This window comes from Pipistrellus kuhlii, unplaced genomic scaffold, assembly GCF_014108245.1.
Source record: "Pipistrellus kuhlii isolate mPipKuh1 unplaced genomic scaffold, mPipKuh1.p scaffold_m20_p_5, whole genome shotgun sequence".
In the NCBI taxonomy this organism is placed as follows: domain Eukaryota; kingdom Metazoa; phylum Chordata; class Mammalia; order Chiroptera; family Vespertilionidae; genus Pipistrellus; species Pipistrellus kuhlii.
In genome coordinates, this window is record NW_023425551.1 from 23,889,270 (window position 1) to 23,910,729 (window position 21,460).

The 21,460-nt window shown below is 41.0% G+C and overlaps 1 protein-coding gene across 3 annotated transcripts in view; it reads left to right on the forward strand.

Moving 5' to 3' along the window:
* Window positions 1–3,107: 3,107 nt before the first annotated feature.
* The window catches only part of STX11 (syntaxin 11), a 31,839-nt gene continuing 13,486 nt past the window's right edge, over window positions 3,108–21,460 (forward strand). The window contains exon 1 of one of the 3 annotated variants that reach the window (XM_045572885.1): window positions 3,108–3,287. In XM_045572885.1, coding sequence (XP_045428841.1) covers window positions 3,215–3,287 — 73 coding nt within the window. In that variant the 5' untranslated portion in view covers window positions 3,108–3,214. Of the gene's footprint in view, window positions 3,288–7,120; window positions 7,259–8,770; window positions 8,850–21,460 lie in introns of those variants that run through there. The other 2 variants (XM_036414418.2, XM_036414419.2) reach the window with 2 other exon arrangements.

Below are 21,460 nucleotides of genomic sequence, written 5' to 3' on the forward strand. Positions count from 1 at the left end.
ATCTATTTTTGTTCACCAGTTTATGTTGTTCATTATATTCCACAAATGAGTGAGATCATGTGATATTTATCTTTCTCTCACTGGCTTATTTCATTTAGCATAATGCTCTCCAGTTCCAAATGATAAGAATTCCTTCTTTTTACAGCAGCATAGTAATCCATTGTGTAGATGTACCACAGTTTTCTAATCCACTCATCTGTTGATGGGCACTTAGGCTGTTTCCAAATCTTAGTTAGCTATTGTAAGTTGTGCTGCTATTTACACAAATATATCCTTTCTGGTTGGTGTTTCTATTTTCTTGGGATATATTCCTAGAAGTGGGAACACTGGGTCAAATGGAAGTTCCATTTTTAATTTTTTGAAGAAATGCCATATTGTTCTCCTCAGTGGCTGCACCAGTCTGCATTCCCACCAGCAGTGCACGAGGGTTCCTTTTTCTCTGCATCCTCACCAGCACTTGTCGTTTGTTGATTTGTTAATGATAGCCATTCTGACAGGTGTGAGATGGTATCTCATTGTTGTTTTGATTTGCTTCTCTCAGATGATTAGTGACTTTGAACATGTTTTCATATGTCTCTCAGCCTTCTTTCAAAGAGTGTCTATTTAGGTCCTTTGCCCATTTTTTCATTGAATTATTTATCTTCCTTTGGTTAAGTTGTATGAGTTCCCTATAAATTTTGGAGATTAAACCCTTATCAGAGATAACATTAGCAAATATGTTCTCCCATGCAGTAGGCTTTCTTGTCGTTTCGTTGATTTTTTTTTTTTTTTTTTTTTTTTTTTTTTTTTTTTTCTGTGCAGAAGCTTTTTATTTTTGATGTAGTACCATTTGTTCATTTTCTTCTTAGTTTCCATTGCCTTAGGAGATGTATTGGTAAAGATATTGCTATGACAAACATATGCTATTCTGCTGCCTATGGATTCTTCTAGGATTTTTATGGTTTCCCATCTCACATTTACATCCTTTATTCATTTTGAATTTGTTTTTGTGTATGGTATAAGTTGGTGATCTAGTTTCATTTTTTGCATGTATCTGTCCAAATTTCCTAATACCATTTATTGAAGAGAATGTCTTGACTCCATTGTATGCTCTTGCTTCCTTTGTCAAATATTAATTGAGCATGACAGCTTGGGTCAATTTCTGGGTTCTGGGTTCTGTTCCATTTTCTATATGTCTGTTCTTGTGACAGTACCAGGCAGTTTTGAGAATCAGGGCTTACTAGTATAGCTTGATATCTGGCATTGTGATCCGTGCAACTTTGTTCTTCTTTCTCAAGATTGCTGCAGCTGCTCAGGACCATTTTTTATTCTAGATGAATTTTTGGAGAGTTTTTTTGGGGGTCTTTGAGGTATGCAAATATTCCTTACTTTAATGAAATATTCTGTAATATTTTTTAAAAACGCATTTATCTGCTTGATAACTCTATAACCTATACTTTCTGTGACCTGTCATCCTAAAAACCAGTCTTCTAACTTTATGCCTATGAATGCCCTGCATTGCTAGAGGAATGTGATGTGTTAATATAGCCTTATAGAGAGGCCTTTATTATTTTTTAAATTTCTCTGTAAGCTTATCAGCTCCATAGTAATTTTAAAAAGTGCAGGTGGGAATAGTGACCTTTAAAAGCCACTCTTTAAGTCAAGCGATAATGAATTGGTTATTGGGACAGAGGTAATTAAAAACACCTGAAACATACATAACCAACGAGCTGCTAAATCAGCTAGAAAGAGGAACCCTGTCCAAAGTCTAATTTTCTCATTAATCTTCTTCAACAAGCATTGGAGAACACATGGTAGATGTAAGGTTTTCTCAGACATGTATTTTCAAGGTCTACTCTCACTTGACCCTTTCCCACCATTCACAATGATAATGATAATAGTTTTTATTGAGTTCTGACTACTTGCCAAGCAATGCTTCTCAGATCTTTACATGTGATCATCTCAATTATGCAGAAAAAGCATTTGACAAAATTCAATGTCCATTCATGATGAAAACTCTCAACAATGTGAGTATAAAAGGAATGTACTTCAATATAATAAAGACTATGTAAGATAAGCCCATAGCTAACATCATATTCAATAGTGAAAAGCTCAAAAACTTCTCTGAGATCAAGACAAGGATGCCCACTATCAACACTTTTATTTAACACTAGAGGTCTGTTGCACAATATTCATGCAAGAATAGGCCTTCCTTCCCCCGCTTTGCTCCCGGCTGCCTGGAAGCCTGCAAATCCTTACTCCTGGATGGAGCACTGCTCCTGTAGCTCCCTCCGTTGCCCACCCCCTGGCCCTTCATAGCAGGTATCCCGCCCCTCCTGGCTACTCTGCACCTGCATATGCAATTTAACCCACCATCTTTGTCAGGTTAATTTGCATACTCACTCCTGATTGGCTGTGGGCATAGCGGAGGTATAGTCAATTTACATGCTTATCTATTACTAGATAAGATATTCAGGTAACATTAAAGTCTAAATAATTTGTCAACACTGGGTGCCATATGTTCATTTTTCTTAAAGAGGGGTCTACTCATTATTTAAGTTGGAGAGATGAAAGAACCATGAAAGAATAAGGTGTGAATAGTATATGTCCCCCACTTACATTTGCATTTTCATTAATTCCAGTTAGCACGAGGGCATTTGTTTTGTAACTGTTTCTTTGTGACTAGGGATGTAGAGTTGTGGCAAAAGTTCCTGTTTCATAAATCACCTTTGCCCATCAGCAACCTGTAGAAAATGGGGTTTAAAGAAATTAGCTCAGTGGCCTGCTTTCAACACCCTGAGCTAGTGATGCAAGGCTGTGTCAGCTCCTACCAAAGATTCTCCTCACACTTAGGTTGCACAGCAAGATAAGGAGCTCCGAACTGAGAGGAACACCTGTCGGCTTCTCCAAGGTCTCCCCAAGATCCTCACCCCAAAGGCAGGGATTCTGCAGAAAAGACTTCACCAGTTGAATTCTTTGAGTTCATTGTGAATTCGCTGCTCAGATTTCAATCTGTTCTCACTATTACTTTAGGTAAGTTCATCTTTAAAAAAAAATCATCTATTGAAACATGTTTGTTTTTTGTGGTGCCAATACTGCACTTTTAAATTTTCTTTAGGGTCATGAAGGGATGCTGGCTATGGTCCATGCACTCACAGAAATTATAAACCATATTGAAGGAAGGAAGCAGTCCCTCTGAAGAGTGTATTAAAGGAAAAGGAAGACAGATAAAGATATGGAGCTGCAGCAAGAGGATGACATCGATGAAGAGGAGGGAAAAGAGAAGAAAACCACAGCTCAGCCCCAAAGTAAGGCTTTTTGGTGTAGAAATATAAAGTTTCTAAACAGATAGCACATGTCAACGAACAAAACATAAAAATGTTTAACCTATTTGTGAATTACATTTGTTGAACATTAATTGAATTATTCAAATTCAAAAGCAACAGTTAAAGGCTTATAACTAAACAGTTATCTGTAAAAGGCATGGCTTATTTGTTGTTTTATTTATACTTTTGTTTCACTTTTATTAGTTCCGCAGGACAGGGCCATGGTGCAAAAGGAGTTCTTACCAGAAATGACTATTGCCTAACAGTCTCACTTTAAAGTACTTTTGCAACTTGTTATGCAAAATCATAATTGCAGAAAAAATGGTTTCCCTTATGAGTTATTGAGCAGATTAGTTCTACCTCTAGACCAGATTTTTTAAGTGCATTCTCTTTTGCAGAAAAAAAATTCTATTTGTATGCCTGCAAAATTACAGGCAGCCATTCATGTAATTTTCAGGCCTTTTATAAATATGCCAGAATTTCAGAGGAAAGTTTTCACTTACTTGCAATTTGGGTTAAAATCAGAATACAACAGCCCTGGCTAATGTGTCTCAGTTATTTAAGCATCGTCCCAGGCACCATAAAGTCACTGGTTTGATTCCTGGTCAGGGCACATACCCAGGCTGTGGGTTCGATCCCCAATCAGAGTGTGTATAGAGATGTTTTTCTTTCTCTAAAAATCAATAAAGACATTAAAAAAAAATACAAAAGTGTCATTTAAGGAACTATAGGCAGGGAAATCATTTAATTAATATAAAAATAAGTTGGTCTGAAGGTTGTGGGTTATTGTTAAGCTAATTAATATCAAAATAATGCAATTTCCACCACTTGATTTCTACCCCTCCTTGTATTCCAAGCACAGAAAAATAAGCTTACAGAACAAGAAATTTGCTTTTTCATGAGAGTAATCTCATTGTGTTGTTTTTAAAGTAAGTCTTCTAAGCTTACTTTGATTTTTTAATGGATTGATAGAGTTATTGAATGTTCAGGGGAATCCAGAATGAAAATGAAATGCTAGAAGATATAGGTGTTTAGATGAGTGGCAGTGGCCTGCTTTGAAAGCCTCCCACCCTTAGCTGTTCTTCTCACATAGCCCAGAACTTGGACCTGGGTTTGAGTTTAGTAAAGAGATCGTGAGTCGGAGCTTACAGGTGACCTGGTGACTTAGTGGTGACATACATACCAGTATTCTACCCTTCTCCTTCTCAGAATTCCTTTCTCTTCTTTTTCACCAACTTAAGAACCTCTGTGCCTAGAGGCTGAATTCTCTCCACTTCTCCTATGCAAATCTCAGCCACCTGACAAAACTTCATGATGTCTTTCTAATACACTTGAACTCCTGTCGTAATGACAACACTGGGTCAGGAAATTTCAACTCTGGCAGTTCAGTCAATTCATGCAGGTGCACATTAATAAGCAGCACTAGTCCAACAACAGCAATCACCATTCAGACAGTACCATGTGATGCCAGCCTCCATCCTGTTTCCACAGCCCAGGGTACACCAGTAAGGAGACTAAGCGGTGCCTACTAGTACTCACCAGGCATCTGGCCAGACTCCTCCCCGAGTTATCAGCGTGGTTATAAAAGGGCTAGAGGTTAAACCAGAGGCAGTGACAAAAAAGCAGGAACAAGATGTGGAAACTTTGCAGCTGATACAAGAAGAAAAACAAGCAGATAGAAGGAAGACAGTGGCCCACAAATAACCGTTAGTTATGGTGCCTATTATGCATTTGAAATGTTACCAGGGAGACTGAAGAACTGCATTTAAAATTTTGTTTCATTTTAATTAATCTGAATTTAAATATAACCGTACATGGCTACAGTAATGGACAGTGCAGATGGAGAATGAGATGTCCAAGGCGGGGCTTGTTGAGTACAAATGGACTGATTTAATGCCAATTCCCTTTTGATGGGATTAAAAACCAGCTATTCATTTACTCATACAAGAATAGGTAGCCACCGTGACCGGTTTGGCTCAATGGATAGAGCGTCGGCTTGGGGACTGAAGGGTCCCGGGTTCGATTCTGGTCAAGGGCATGTACCTTGGTTGCGGGCATATCCCCAGTAGGGGGTGTGCAGGAGGCAGCTGATTGATAACTCTCTCTCATCAATGTTTCTAACTCTCTGTCTCTCTCCCTTCCTCTCTGTACAAAATCAATAAAATATATTATTTAAAAGAAAAAAGAATTGGTAGCCGAAACCGGTTTGGCTCAGTGGATAGAGCGTTGGCCTGCGGAGTGAAGGGTCCCAGGTTCGATTCGGGTCAAGGGCAAGGGTCCCAGGTTCAATTCGGGTCAAGGGCATGTACATTGGTTGCAGGCACATCCCTGGTAGGGGGTGTGCAGGAGGCAGCTGGTGAATGATTCTCTCTCATCGATGTTTCTAGCTATCTATTCCTCTCCCTTCCTCTTTGTGAAAAGTCAATAAAATATATATTTTTTAAAAAAAGAATAGGTAGTGCCCCAAAAGGTGTCAACTAGGTGTAAATTAAAGATAGATTATATGAAAATAACAAGTGTGTCGCTGGTATGAATATAAAATGGTGCAGCCTCTGCAGAAAGAATAGGTAGTGCCCCAAAAGGTGTCAACTAGGTGTAAATTAAAGATAGATTATATGAAAATAACAAGTGTGTCGCTGGTATGAATATAAAATGGTGCAGCCTCTGCAGAAAACAGTTTGATGATATCACAGAAAATTACACAAAATAATTACAGTGTAACCCAGCAATCCCACTGCTGGATATATACCCCAGAAAAAATAAAAGCAGATACGAAAGAGGAATATTATTTGGCCTTAAAAAGGAAGGAGGTTCTAACACATGCTATGTATAACATGGGTAAACCTTGAAGCCGTTATGCTGAGAGAAGTAAGGCAGCCACAAAAAGACAAATATTGTATGATTCCACTGACATAAGGTATCTAGAGTAGTCCAGTTCATAGCGGGAGAAAGTAGAACGGTGGTAGCCAGGAGCTGGGGGAAAGGGACGTGGGAATTAGTGTTTAACGGACACCGAGTTGTCATCTGGGGAGGGTGAAAAATTCTGGAAACGGGTGGTGATGGTTGCACACCCATATGAATGTACTTAACAACACCGAACTTTATGCTATAAAGTGGTTACAAGGGTAAAATTTATGTCACATATATTTTATCACACTAGAAAACGTCAAGTTAAACTCATGTCCTCAAGGAGTTGGCAAACTAGCACGGAAAAGAGAACTAGTGGCTGGGGGTCACGACCTTGCGTGGGGATGCACAGTGACTGCCTAGCTGAGGGCTGTGGATGGGTTGCAGCTGAGTATGACCTTCCAACCCTGAGATGGATTTTTCTCTTTCAATCGCTGCTTCTCTCTCTTCTCTCTCTCTCTCTCTCTCTCTCTCTCTCTCTCTCTCTCTCTCTCTCTCTCTCTCTCTCTCTCTCTCTCTCTCTCTCTCTCTCTCATCAGTGGAGGGAGAAGAGAGTTGAGGCAGGTGCAGGGCAGGCTGCAGCCTCGCAGAGTCACACCCACACTGAGCCCAGCAGCAGGGATCGGGCGGGAAACCCACCCACAGGCCAAGGTCACCAGCGCAGCGGGGATTCCCACGGAAAGTCCAGCGCCTCCAGGCCGCCTTTCCTCAGGGGGAGGGGGTGGTGTTCGTGGAAAAGGGAGGTGGGAGCGGGTGCCCAGAGCGTGGGGCGGGCAGGGGTGGGGAGGAGGAAGGAGGGGGCCGGCCCAGCTCCCCTCGGATGGGGCGCAGTCCGGGCGGGGCGGGGCGGGGACGCGGGGCCGGTGCAGTCCTCCGGGGCGGGGCCTGGGCCCCCGTGGAGGCGCTTCCGACGCCCCGGGGCCGGGCCGGCGGCGCCCAGAGGCGGCGGAGGAGCCGGGGCGGCGGGGGAGCCGCGGCAGGTTCCTGATTCCCACGGCGCCCGGCACTGGACGGGCGTCTCCGTCCCCACGCTCCACCTGTTCCCGGTTCGTTTTTCTTCTTTTTCTCTCCTAACCTCCAGGAGTCGGGGTCGGGAGTGGGGGTTTCGGGGGGAGGTGGAGGTACTGGCTGGCTCTGGGGCCGGAGGGATGCCCCGGAGTCATTGGGGGTCAGACCCAGTGCTCACGCCCACTCCCCGCACCTCGGGGAGCTCGCCCTGGGTTTCTCATAGGGAACGGAGTCCTGTTCTGATTGGGAAACTAGTTCAGAGGAACCTGTTGGCAGGCTTCCCTTAAGTATTTGCCTAAGACTTTGCTTCAAGTCCATAAGCTGGAGTTTGTTTGTTTTTGTTTGTTGGTTGGTTTAATGGGGGGGGGGGGGGTTACTTCGGTTTGATCACCACTTCACTTCCTGCTAAATTACACTTTCTCAAGAAATGTTTGGTTATTTAGATCAGAAATGGTTATTTACATCAGAATGGTTATTCCTTGACTTCATGTATGTAGTAAGTCAGGAGCCAGGAACTGCGGGGAAATTGATACAGCTTTGCAACAGCTCCTTCCAAGCCCACAGGAGAAATTCATTTTTGTAGAAGACAGAAGACAAGAAGTAGTGACAGCGCCTAGGTGCCCACCCTGTCCTTTCCGAGGGAACGCTCCAGTCCACAGACCCCAGCTGAGCTCAGTATGACTTCCTGTGCTTCTCTCACGCTTGTTTCAGCCGTTTCTCAGCAGAGGGAGGAGTTGCCATTTCCACACGGGCATTCAGAAATGAGTCACAGGCCTCCTGTGTTCAGGGTGAGACTACTACGTTCATGAACGTTTGAAAAGTGAGGTTTGCTCCGGCTGTCCTGAAAGTCAGACTGAAAGGTAGGATGGGTGCAGTGCTGAACTGGGGCAGGTGGTAGAGGAAGTAACAGTTCAAGTTTTCCACCTCCTCGAGCGCCTGCCTGATGGTACAACATACCAGCGAGGGTCACTAGGCTGATAGGAGATAAACCGCTCAAATCACACACTTTGCCACAGAGGCCCAAGGGAACATTCATTTCATAACCCAATAGCCGAGTTGCCATTGCTTCCACCGGTATGATACGGCAGAGACGTGTCATTGTACGTACCGGTAGTGATTGTGTGTGTCACTCTCAGAATCAACATATTTCAGATGGTTTGTCTTTAGTAAATTAGTGCTAAAATCACATGGAATTTTTTAAAGAAGGTAGGTCCCAGCTGGGGCTGATAAATTAAACTGATGGGCCTTACTGCTGCTGGGTAGTAGCTCTTAGGAAGGACGGTCCATTACCTCAAAAGACAGGAGGGAAGGCACAGCATCTCTATTGGAGCTGAGCGGAGCTCAGGCAGCCCAGCCTACAGTTATTGGGTACCCTGTGTGTGCCAGATGCTTCACTGAGCTCTGTTCAATAAGACAGGCTCCTGCCCTCCAGGGCCCTAAAGCCTAGCGTGGGAGGTCAGAAACCCACTGGAAAGTCCAACAGAAGAAGGTGAGCTCTATGCCATATCTATGCGCCAAGCAGGCTTTCTGTTCCAATATGACCAGTGCAGGTCTGGGAATTTGAATGAACTTGGTCGCCATTGCTGGAAAAATGAGGACAGTTTCCAGCTTAATCATCTACCTGTCTTTGTAAGCAGCCTGCTGTGCTTATTCAGTAAGCATTTTACTCAATAAATGCTGTAAAAATATATTAATTAGAAAGGCATGATTTTAAAGTTGTTTGAATTGACTACATTTTGTAGTATTTCCTAGCCTGTTATTACCCTTAGACAATTGCAGAAACTTTCGGTTACTTAACTTTTAATGCCTTACAACTTTATAATACTACTAGAGCCCCGGTGCATGGATTCGTGCACCTGGGGCGTCCCTCTGCCTGGCCTGTGCCCTCTCGCAATCCTGGATTGTCAGACTGCTGGTTTCAGCCCGATCTCCACAGGCCAGGCCAAGAGACCCCACTGGTGCACAAATCCGTGCACAGAGGCTCTAGTATCCATATAAGATCTTTGGTTAATCTCTTTCCACCCTCCTCCTTCTCTCTGAGATTCATCAGTCTGTCCCATGTTTCCATGCCTGTGCATTCAGCATCTGCCCCCTCATGGTCAGTGCACTACATAGCTACCAGTCAAATGTTGCTTAGGTTTTATATAAATATAGGCTAGAGGCCCGTGGCTCGAAGACATTCGTGCAATAGACCTTCCTTCCCTTGGTATCCAGCACCGGTTTTCCTCTGGCACCTAGGACTCAGCCTTTGCTCTGGCCAGAGTCTACTGTCTTCGTCTTTGCTACAGACTCCAGCTCGAGTCTGCCATCTTCATCTTCTTGGCTGCGGCTCTCCACTCCTGTAGATCCCTTCACCTCCCCACCCTCTCTCTCATAGCAGGTGTCCTGCCCCGCTTGACCACTCCATTCCTTGAGCAGCTGGGCCGCCACCATCTTTGTCCTTCTAATTTGCATACTCACTCTGATTGGCTGTGGGCACAGCAGAGGTATGGTCAATTTACATATTTGTTTATTATTAGGTAAGATATTGAAGCAACTCTCTGATCGCTTATTGTTTTTTTTTAATGAAACAATACCATTTTTATTCAATTGATCACAAAGTGTCTTCAATGAATAACATGGCACTTATTTAAAAGGTTTTAAGAGAGGTGGAATCATTGTGTATTTTTTTAAATCTTAAAAAGTATTTTTATTGATTTCAGAGAAGAAGGGAGAGAGAGAGAGAGAGATAGAAACATCAATGATAATGGAGAATTGTTGATTAGCTGTCTCCTGCACACCACACACTGAGGATTGAGCCCCCAGTCCTGGGCATATGTACTGACTGGATTTAAAGCATGACCTCTTGGTTCATAGGTCAATGCTCAACCACTGAGCCACACCAGCTGGGACTCATCATTGTTTTTATAATGCAAATCAATCTTTTCAAATGCATTAGAGCTGTATGAGTTAAAATGAGTAAATCCACTGTCACAGTTTACTGTTGGGATTGAAATCTGCTGACGTACATTTGGACTTGATGCCAAAATCTATTCAATTTCTCTAATTCTGTAAGATATCCAACAGATGAGGGTAGCAGTGCTAAATTTGAGACAGCTTTACCTGAATTATACTTCATTTCCCCTGAGAGAGCCTCAAAGTCATTTTTTTTCTGTGAGAAAGAAAGGACTAAGCGTGCTCATCATCACACTCCCTGAACTTGGCACAGACTTTGCTCCTGGTGTTAGGAGGTATTCACTGATTGAATAATGAACCTTAATGTAAGAGGAGGAGCTGTCAAAAGGGAGGGATAGGTGACTCAGCAGCAGGATCAGCATCATCGGTCGGGACTCCAGCCTGTTTAGCAGGGGCACAGGGTGAGGGTGGGGAGAGGGCTGGAGACACAGGCTGGGCCAGATCACAAAGACCTGTGGCGAGGTAGGAGTTGTGAGTTTATCTTAGAGAGGAGTTTAAGCAAGTGTATAATTTTGTTAATATGCGTATTCAAAAGACAATTTAGAATATAGATGGAGAATAGATTGGATGAGGGTGACACTAGCCTTTGGGAGACAGAGAGCAGATGACTCATGTTTGAGAAGAGAAATTAAAGAAGGTTTGAGTCAGGCAGTGATAAAGAGAGAAGGAGCTGACGGATGTGTAATAGGCAGAACCTGGCCTTTTTAGAAGTGGACGGTAGTGAGGAAGAGGGAGGAGTTTAGGATGACCCCACATTCCTAGTAAATGACTAAGTTAGGAACATAAGTTAAGAGAAGGATAATGAATGGAAGGATAATGAGGATAGTGCTTGATGTATAATCAGTATTCATTAAACATTTTTGAATGAATGAAAATAATAGCAACAGTTTATTGAGTGCTTAATAGTGACAGGCACTATGCTAGGCTCATAATGTGAATTCAATCTTTTACCCTGTACTGCAATCTTGTGAAGTAGGAACTATAGCTGACTGCTTTTGACAGGTGAAGAAAGTACAGTGTTTGTAATAGATAAAGCCAGAAATTGATCCTGAGCACTTGGCTCAGAGCTTCCATTCTGAATCATACTGTTATGATATACCATTTTCATGGAAGAAAGGAAGGAAGGAAGGAAGGAAGGGAGGAAGGAAGGAAGGAAGGGAAGGGAAAGAAAGGAATAAATAAATAAATAAATAAATAAATCTCGGACACTGTGGTAAACTAAAATTGGAGTCATTGTTCTGATCCCAACAATTCTTCCTCTCCAGGAAAACCCCAATACATAAAATGGGCCCCCAGTAGGCCCTATTGTGCTGCATAGCAACTCTGCCCCTACTTCCATCCCAAGATATACCTGGTGGATCTAGGAATGAGCCTAGAATAATTAGACATTTTCTCCTGGGAATTTAAAACATTTTAGTAAAGACTCAGTGACTGAAGGTTCCCAGAGTTTCAACTGTGTCCTTCAAGCTGCCTTCGTTATTTCTCTTTTCAAGCACTGTGTTTGAGTGCTTTGTGTTTCTTAGATGCACTCAAAGTTTCGTTGCTATGACCTGTATTAATCTACAGAGCATGGTCCGATGGTGGAAGAATCATTAACAAATGCAGGCAGATCCTTAGCAACTCCAGTTCTTACACTCCTGGTTTGTGACTTGCTCTCCGGGGCCTGTGTTGTTCTGGTTTTACCCTAAAGCAGTGGTTGGCAAAGTCATTAGTCAACAGAGCCAAATATCAACAGTACAACGATTGACATTTCTTTTGAAAGCCAAATTTTTTAACATAATATATATATTATTGATTTTTCACAGAGAGGAAGAGAGAGGGATAGAGAGTTAGAAACATCGATGAGAGAGAACCATCGATCAGCTGCCTCCTGCACACCCTCCACTGGGGATGTGCCCGCAACCAAGGCACATGCCCTTGCCCGGAATCGAACCCGGGACCTTTCAGTCCGCAGGCCGACGCTCTATCCACTGAGCCAAACTGGTCCCGGCTGAAAGCCAAATTTTTTAAACTTAAACTTCTTCTAATGCCACTTCTTCAAAATAAACTCGCCCAGGCTGTGGTATTTTGTGGAAGAGCCACCACACTCAAGGGGCCAAAGAGCCTCATGTGGCCCGCAAGCCTCAGTTTGCCGACCACGGCCCTAAAGCAGGTGCTCACCTGCCCCTCCCTGCCATTAACTTTCAGAATCTTATTAAGAGGCCTGCTGTGTCCCCTGACCTCTTGATTTTGACTGTGCAAAATGGCCCAGGTTCTCTGGGTTCAGGCCCTGCTTTCTGTTTGCAGCTACAGGAAGATTCCTTTGGTATTTTTTTTTCCCCCCCCTTTGGTATTTTTGACACACAGCCCCACCCTCTTCTCTTCCCTCCTCCCCCCTCCAAAGAAACTGGCCCCCAACTTTTCACTATTCTTTGTCTCATGATTCAGCCTCCCTTGACTCTGATTTTTGTTCAGCAAGCAGGGTCTCATTATTTTTCCCCTAGAGATCTGTATTCTGGACCACTTAAGGATTATAAGTACTGAATCAATATTGGGCTGCCTCATTTTAAGTTTGAAGTTTTACATGACACATGAAGAAAAGGTGTCATTCAACATTTCTTCAGATTTATTAGGAAATCAAGGTATTCCTTTATAGTTTCCCATATAAACTGGAAAATAATGTGAAGCCTTGTGAGGTGGATGACCCAGCCCACATCTGACCCCATGGTCTGAATTCCTGTTACCCTGCCTGAAATTCATTCACTGCTCAAATGACGAGAAAGGGAAAGGTTTTGGTTAATATTTCATGTGGGTTTGTCCTGCCCCTTCGACTGTGGTTTTCCTGAGAGCAGAGAGCAGAGTTTGGGGTGATAGGTCTCCAAGGGCCTGGTAGTTCTAACCATTTTGTGACTTTTACTGATAACGAAACCATCTGTCAGTGTTAGTCATTAGTTGGTCGTTCACTCCTTTTGAGTCCGTGGATGCCAGACATTATTTGCATTCAAGTGCTTTGTCAGGCTTAACAATTTGGTACTTTTAATATGAAACAGAGTTTTAGAATTGGTAATTTCCAAATACCAGTCTTGACCTAATCAAATGTTTTCAACTTAATTTGTGTGCTTTTTTTTCTTTTTCTTTTCAGTGGATACAGAATCAGGGTAATCCAGAAAATACTAAATTGCCTAAAAAAGTAGTCTCCATTTTGTATACCCAACGGTTTTACTTGTTTCTCTGTTCAAAATGATATTCCATTACTCATTGCCTAACTTATTGGGTAATAATGTGAATTCCGACTGTAAAGAGGAGTGGAAATTGCTCTGTTGCTATCTTTAGATGGAAATGGTGAACAAGTATTGTTCTGTCTTCTGTTTCAGTTTCAGCATTGTAGCAATGCACATCTCACCTACTGATTTTATGTCTAATTTTCTGTTGTATGCATGAGCACCTTGATTAGTGACACAAAGCTGTTGGCTTGAGGTAAACTAGAATACAATGTGTAAGCCAAATTTAATAATATCAGTAGATAGTCCACTATACTCCTCCCCTCTTCCCTGATTACTGCACGATAAACCAACAGGTGGTGAGGTTAACTGACAATATGATATAGCTCTTCGTTATTTACAAAGAACTCATGATTATTTTCTTTCTAAATTTTTTAATTTTTAAAAAACATTTTTATTCATTTCAGAGAAAAAGTGAGAGGGGGAGAGAAATAGAAACATCAGTGATGAGAAAGAATCATTATTGGCTGCCTCCTGCATGCTTCCTACTAGGGATGTGCCTGCAACCAAGGTACATGCTCTTGACCAGAATCGAACTTGGGACTTTTCAGTCCACAGGCTGATGCTCTATCGACTGAGCTAACCCGGTTAGGGCAGGCAGTTCCATTTTTAATATTTTGGGGAATCTTACTGTTTTCCATAGTGGCTGCACCAATATGCATTCCCACCAACAGTACACGAGGGTTCCCTTTTCTTCACATTCTCTCTAACAGTTATTTGTTGGTTTATTGATGGCAGCCATTCTTACCAGTGTGAGGTGGTAGCTCATTGTGGTTTTAATTTGTATTTCTCAGATGATTAGTGATTTGAGCATCTTTTCATATGTCTCATGGCCATCTGTATGTATTCTTTGGAGAAGTGTCTATTCAGATCCTTTGCCCATTTTTTAATTGGATTGTTTGTTGCTGTATTTTTGGTGTTGAGTTGGTATGCATTCTTTATAAATTTTGGATATTAATTCCTTATCAAAAGTATCATTGGCAAATATGTTCTCTTATTCAATGAGTTGTCTTTTTTCATTTTGTTAATGGTTTCTTTTGCAGTAACAAAACAAAACAAAACAAAACAAAACATACCTTTTTAGTTTGATATAGTCCCATTTGTTTATTATTTTCTCTTGTTTCCCTTGTCTAAGGAGGTATATACCAGAAAAAAAAAATATTACTATGAGAAATGTTAGAGATTTTACTGCCATGTTTTCTTTCTTTTTTTTTTTTTTTTAATTGATTTATTACAGAGAGGAAGGGAGAGGGATAGAGAGTTAGAAACATCGATGAGAGAGAAACATCGATCAGCTGCCTCCTGCACACCCCCTACTGGGGATGTGCCCACAACCAAGATACTTGCCCTTGACTGGAATTGAACCTGGGACCCTTCACTCTGCAGGCTGATGCTCTATCCACTGAGCCAAACCAGTTAGGGCTGCCATGTTTTCTTTTAGGAGTTTTATGATTTTGAGTCTTACATTTAAGTCTTTAATCCATTTTGAGTTTGTTCTTGTATATGGTATAAGAAGGTGGTCTACTTTCATTTTTTTCATGTATCTGCCTACTTTTTTCAATACTACAATATTTACTGACTAGACGGTCTTTACCCAATTGTATAATCTTGTCTCCTTTGTCAAATGTTAATTGACCATACAGACATGAGCTTAATTCTGTTCCATTGATTTATGTCTGTTTTTATGCAGTACCATGCTGTTTTGATCACAGTGGCCTTATGGTACAGTTTGATATCAGGTGATGTGATTCCTCCATCTTTGTTCTTTCTCTACATTTCTGTGGCTATTCAGTGTCTTTTTTAGTTCCATATAAATTTTTGGATTATTTGTTCTATTTCTGTAAAACATGCCATTGTTATTTTGATAGGAATTGCATGGAATCAATAGATTGCTTGGGTAGTACGGACATTTTAACAATGTTAATTCTTCCTATTCATCAGCGTAGGACGTGTTTCCATTTATTTATATTTTCTTCAAATTCTTTATTCAGTGTCCTATAATTTTCTGAGTACAAGTCTTTTACCTGTCTGGTTAAATTTATTCTTAGGTTTGTTTGTTTTTATGTAATTATAAATGGAATTGTTTTTCTTCATTTCCATTTGTGATAGTTCACTATTGGTTTATAAAAATGCAAACTAACATCTCGATATTTATTTTGTATACTGCTATTTTGAATTTTCAGTTGTAGTAATGAATTTTTTTTTATCAGTTTTGTGTGGAGTCTTTTGGGTTCTCTATATACAGAATCATGTCATCTGTAAATAATGACAGTCTTTACTTCTTCATTTTCAGTTTGTATGCCATTTATTTCTTCTTGTCTGATTGCTGTGGCTGGGACTTCCAGCACTGTGTCAAATAAGAGTGAAATTTCTTTTGAGAGCCAAATTTTTAAAACTTAAACTTCTAACACAACTTCTTCAAAGTAGACTCGCCTAGGCTATGATATTTTGTGGGGAGCCACACTCAAGGGGCCAAAGAGCCACATGTGGCTTGCGAGCCACAGTTTGCTGATGATGGCTGTAGAGGATCTGGGATTCACATCATCCACCGTTGTGTGGAAGAGAGCCTTTTTCTCTGTAAGAACTTGTTTATGTGTTTCTGACCTAGATCATTACCCTGCTGAGTGGAGCAAAAAAGCTGGCATTTTTCTCCAAGCCCCTTAAGGATTTATAATATTAGCTGACCAGACAGCAAGAAGATGGTCTTAATCCTAGGAAGATTAAGAGCAGAAGAAGAACCAGGAGAGGGTAGACCAGGACAAGTGAGTAGTGTTGCATAATAGTCAGGACTAACAAAATCCCTTAGCTGTCCAGATAACTAAAGTATAATTAATATTGGTCTTCACTATAATTCTAGTCTTTACCATTAAATGGTAAACAGTTTTGTGATGTTAAGCTACATTTCTTCTCTCTTCTTTTCCTCCTTCTCTCTCATCTTTTTAAACCTTTGAAAGACCCCAAACCAGTCTATTGAATCTCTGAAACCTGCAGATTTATAAGTATCAGATATATCTGGGATATTTAAAAATGCCATTCCTCTCCAAACAACAGCAAAAACAGCAACAACCAAGAAAACAAACAGTTCAGGTCCATATTGCAGGATCTACTGGAACAGAATCTTTTGGAGTAGAACCCATTAATTGAGATATTTACCAATTTTCCCTAGATGATTTTGATACAACCAGGGTTCCAGAACCATTTCTCTAAACCAGTGGTTCTCATCCTTCCTAATGCTGCGACCCTTTAATACAGTTCCTCTTGTTGTGGTGACACCCAACCATAAAATTATTTTCGTTGCTACTTCATAACTGTAATTTTGCTTCTGTTATGAATCATAATGTAAATATTTGTGTTTTCCAAGGGTCTTAGGCAACCCTTCTATAGAGTCATAGTCCTCTCATCTTATTGGATGGTTATTTAAGGTCTTAAGACAACACCTCAAAGCTTCATCTGGCAGATTTCCTGGAACTTTCTTTTTTCTCCTAGAAAATGTAGTGAGTCCTATAATTCTCTGATTCCCCATCCCCTGAACTCCTCCCTCTCTACAACTATTCAAGGAATTTGGCTTCTCTCACCCAGGTATCTGTTATTAAAGGTCCAAAGACATCTTCCTCTCTGTCCAGGAATCTTGGTCAGAAGCCAGGCAAGGAATTTGTGCTAGTCTCTCTATTGGCCATACGAGGAATTTTGTGCATCAGGCCTCTAGTAATTTATATAAAAACTAGAGGCCTGATGCACAAAATTCATGCAAGGGACTTGGTGCCCACTGCCATGGCTTTGCTGGAAGGTCATCCAGAAGGACATCCTGAAGGATGTTCAGAAGGGTGTCTGGTGTAATTAGCATATTATGCTTTTATTATTATAGATAGAAGGCTGGCTTTGGTTATAAGACATAGGACCACTTTTAGCCAAGGAAATTTTTTGGTCTATTTAGTTCAAAACTAACAAATCCTGAGTGTGTGTGTGTATGTGTCCAGTTTGTGAGCACATGCACTGGCAAAAAGAGGACAAGAAAATGACTTCTTCATCTACTGAGTAAAATAAATAGGAGCAGAGAAGGCAATTTCTGTGCATCTCATTCAATGTGCCATTGCTAGAAATTAATGTGTTCATTTCTCAATATGTAATACACTCTAAAAGGAAATAAACTCAAAGCTCTGAAAAGGATGATATTACATTACAGCTTTTAAAAAGTGAATTTTTAAAAATATATTTTATTGATTTTACACAGAGAGGAATTGAGAGGGATAGAGAGTTAGAAACGTTGATGAGAGAGAAACATTGACAGCTGCCTCCTGCATCCCCCACTGGGGATGTGCCCTCAACCAATGTACATGCCCTTGACCGGAATTGAACCCGGGACCCTTCAGTCCCCAGGCCGATGTTTTTCCACTGAGCCAAACCGGCTTTGGCTAAAAAGTGAATTTTAAGAATCTGATGATTCTGGCCTAGGATGGGGTTGACAGATTTGCTTTTGCATTGGTTCAGATTGATTTGAAACCCATTTGCTCAGAGGTCAGTGTCTGCACCTTCCATCTGCCCACTTCACTTTCTTGGCCACTTCACTTTCTTGGTCCTAGAGTGCTGTGCTATAGTTTGTAGCTCCCAGCCCATCAAGAAGCTTAAGCTGGGTCCTCTTTCTCCTTTTCTGGCCAGTTCTTACTCCTTTATTATTTCAAAACTTGCTTATTTCTCCCCATACATTGTAAGCATAGTTAAGGCAGGAATTGTGGTTTCTTGATTTTTAATATCCTCTCACACCAGGGACATCTCTGTTTAGAAGGCATGTCTAGAAGGAAGGCAGGATAAAATGGTCATAGTGGAGGTTTTGTCTTTGTTTGTTTATTTGTTTGTTTTAGGGCAGTAAGTAAAAAAATAAATGACTCAACTGTCATCTATAGATTTTCTTGTTGATGTTCATGGAGAGTGCATATGTTTGCCACCATGAGTAAAATCATAAGGATTGTGTGGATTGAGGATTTACTTATTCTATGTCAGGCCCCTGAGTATCCCTTGAGGTTGATAGTGTTACTCCAATTTGCTCAGAGCTGGGAGTTCAGTGCAGGCTTATTCACCTTTGCAGCCTCTTTTAAACACTAACCTATTATATCTTTGTGTCATAGTTGACACCAGCTACTAAAATTAAGAAAATTTTTGTAATTGCACAGAAAACCAAAGATGTATTTCCCTTATTCTCTTGAGAATTCTGTCTTTAAATGTGTTGAGATCAGGAAGTTGCCTAAGTCAGTTTGGGTTTCAGCTATGTCTCTGTTTTAAATATTTCAGAAGTCTTTCACATTTCTGAACTTTTCATTTCTTTCTTTAGAAATGCTCTATAAAAGCTTTTTTTTTTTAATCTAAAACTATCTATTTTGAGGGACTGAGAACATGTCTATTTTGCTCACTGAGCTAGTATCATCCTCTCATATTGCACATAGTAGATACTCAATAAATACTTGTTGGACAAAGATGTCAAAGTCAGAAACATGCCAAGATTGGATATAGAAACAAATGACTCTTTTAATGATGAAATAATACCAGAAAGTAACAACATGTCTCAAGAAAATGAAATTGGGAAGAAATATGAGATCAAGAAAAAATTACTATGGTTAACTAAAGAAGAACCATCTAACTGTTAATGTAAGGAACACTCAAACCTGCAAAGAATTTTTGTGAGTTTATTTGAGTCAAACTGTCAACAATTGCTGGGAAGCAGAATCTCAACATGTTGGGATAATGCTCCAAAGGTGGTTTTTCACCTTGTTTTATTCTTTACACTCAAAGGAGGAGGTGTAAGTGGTTACATGAAATCCATTAGTGATAGATTAGGGAAGTGGGAGAAAGCAAAGTGGAGAAACCTTTGAAATTGGATAAAAAGTAAAATGTTAGACATATGCTTCTTTTAAGTAGGAGGGTACAGAATAGTTAACAGCCATAATTAACATGATAATAGTAACACTGAGGGAATTTATGGCCTCTGCCCTGGCACCCTGGTATATTGGCTGTGCCCTGAGAGGTCTGGAAAAAGGGAAGTTACTCTGACATTCCAAAGATATGTTATCATAGATGCTAAAGACAACAGGCAGTCTTAGTTTTGGTAAAGATTGACTTTTGTCAGGAAAGAATCTAGCCTAGGACATAACTACCTGCCATAAACTGCTTTTAGTTTAAAAGTTTTCATTTCAGACCATCCTTTGTGGTTATGTTAGGTCTCTGAGTTTGCAAAGCTGGCAGGCAGGCCTTCCCTGAGCTATCGATAGTCAGGTTAGCATGCTGCCCCTTTTTATCCAACCACCACAGGCTGCAGAATGATGGTGAGATGCCTCCAAGGAAGGTGTTACAGGCTGAATGCAGATGACTAGTGGTTAGTAACTCTGCAACCAGAAATGCAGCCAGTGTGAAGGATGATTATGGTCAACTAAAGAATATCAACAAATTCAGGAAGGCCGCATTTCCTGGAGCGGGAAAACTTCCGCAGATCATGGGAGGATCAGCTCTAATAGTCCATCTTGCTCCAAGAATGCAAAATTAGAAGAGTGGTTAAGGCAGGAAATGGAGGTGCAAATTCAACGTGCAAAAGAAAATTCTCTTGCTGAAGATCACTTTAGTGAACACCCTAATGTAAAAAAGAGAAGATGTCTGAGAATTTTATAAAGAAGCCACGGAAAAACATTTCCTGTTCAGCATGGCTTCCTGTTTCCTCTGGGATGCATGCATGCAGTAGATACAAGGAATTTAAATTACAAATATCCTATGGCCTAAATTTGTTAAATCAAACTCACAAAATTCCCTCCTTCTGTCTCCCCGCCCCCCAAATAAAAAAGATTAGCTAGTGAATTTCCTTCACATATCTAGGTGCTTTCTAAACTGCAGCCCCATTGGTTTGCAAATCCAGATGTTTTGAGGGCCCATCTCTTGGGAACAGGTCTCAATGGTTGGGGTGGCTGGTGTGGGACACGAACCCCTCACTCCACAGGGAGATATTGTGTGAAATTTCTCCTGATCGTGGGTTATCACATCCCTGCCTCACCGAGGCATCTCAATGTGGCCCTTTTATCTTTTGTTGTCCTGGCTGTTCAGATAGCTTCCAGGTCTTTTTCAAATGGAAATGATTAAGATGTAATGGTTGATTTGGTATGACCTCAGAGGAGGTGAATTCAGGATCTTGAACTGCCTTCATGACATATTCACTTTGAAATAAAAATGTTCATTGTGATAGATGAATTTGTTTTCTTGGCCCTCTTTTATACAGTAAATGCAAAGCACCTAACAACTTATACTTCCCCGAGGTTCTGAGTGAATATAGGACAATAATATTCTGTCCATTGAGTTATCAGATAATATAGAAACTGATCATAGAATAGTTGTTTGGTTTTCAGGATAATTTAAAAAATATATATTTAAATATACTTTTATTGATTTCAGAGAGGAAGGGGGAGGGAGAGAGAGATAGAAACATCAATGATGAGTGAGACGCATTGGTGGGCTGCCTCTTGCATGCCCCACACTTTAGATCGAGCTCTCATCCAGGCATGTGCCCTGACTGGGAATCCAACAGTGACCTTCCGGTTCATAAGTCAACGCTCAACCACTGAGACATGCCGGCAGGGCTCAGGATCATTTTAGATCATATGATCTGCATGTGGTTCCTAAGGAATAATAGCACCTTCTCCCACACCACATTTGCTTTCAGGAATCATGTCAGTTAACTGAGGAGCAAGATCTATTCCCTATAAGACAAAACAAACCCAACCAACACTAATAGCAAAACCTAACTAAGGGGGGGGGGGGGGGTGGGGGATGGGGCTTACCTTTGTGAGATGTTGATGAGGGAAACGTTCAATGAGTGTTGATCGAATGGAAGTTGTCCATCTGCTCCCAAGAGAAAACCGGAGCGCTGGCTTTGTAATCCCTGAGCCTTGAAGACAGCAGTCCTCAGGCTGGCCTCGGCACTCCCAGACTCTTTCCCCACCCCTGAACCACCGTGAGATTCTCAAACATAAAAGTAAAACATGAAGATTCCCT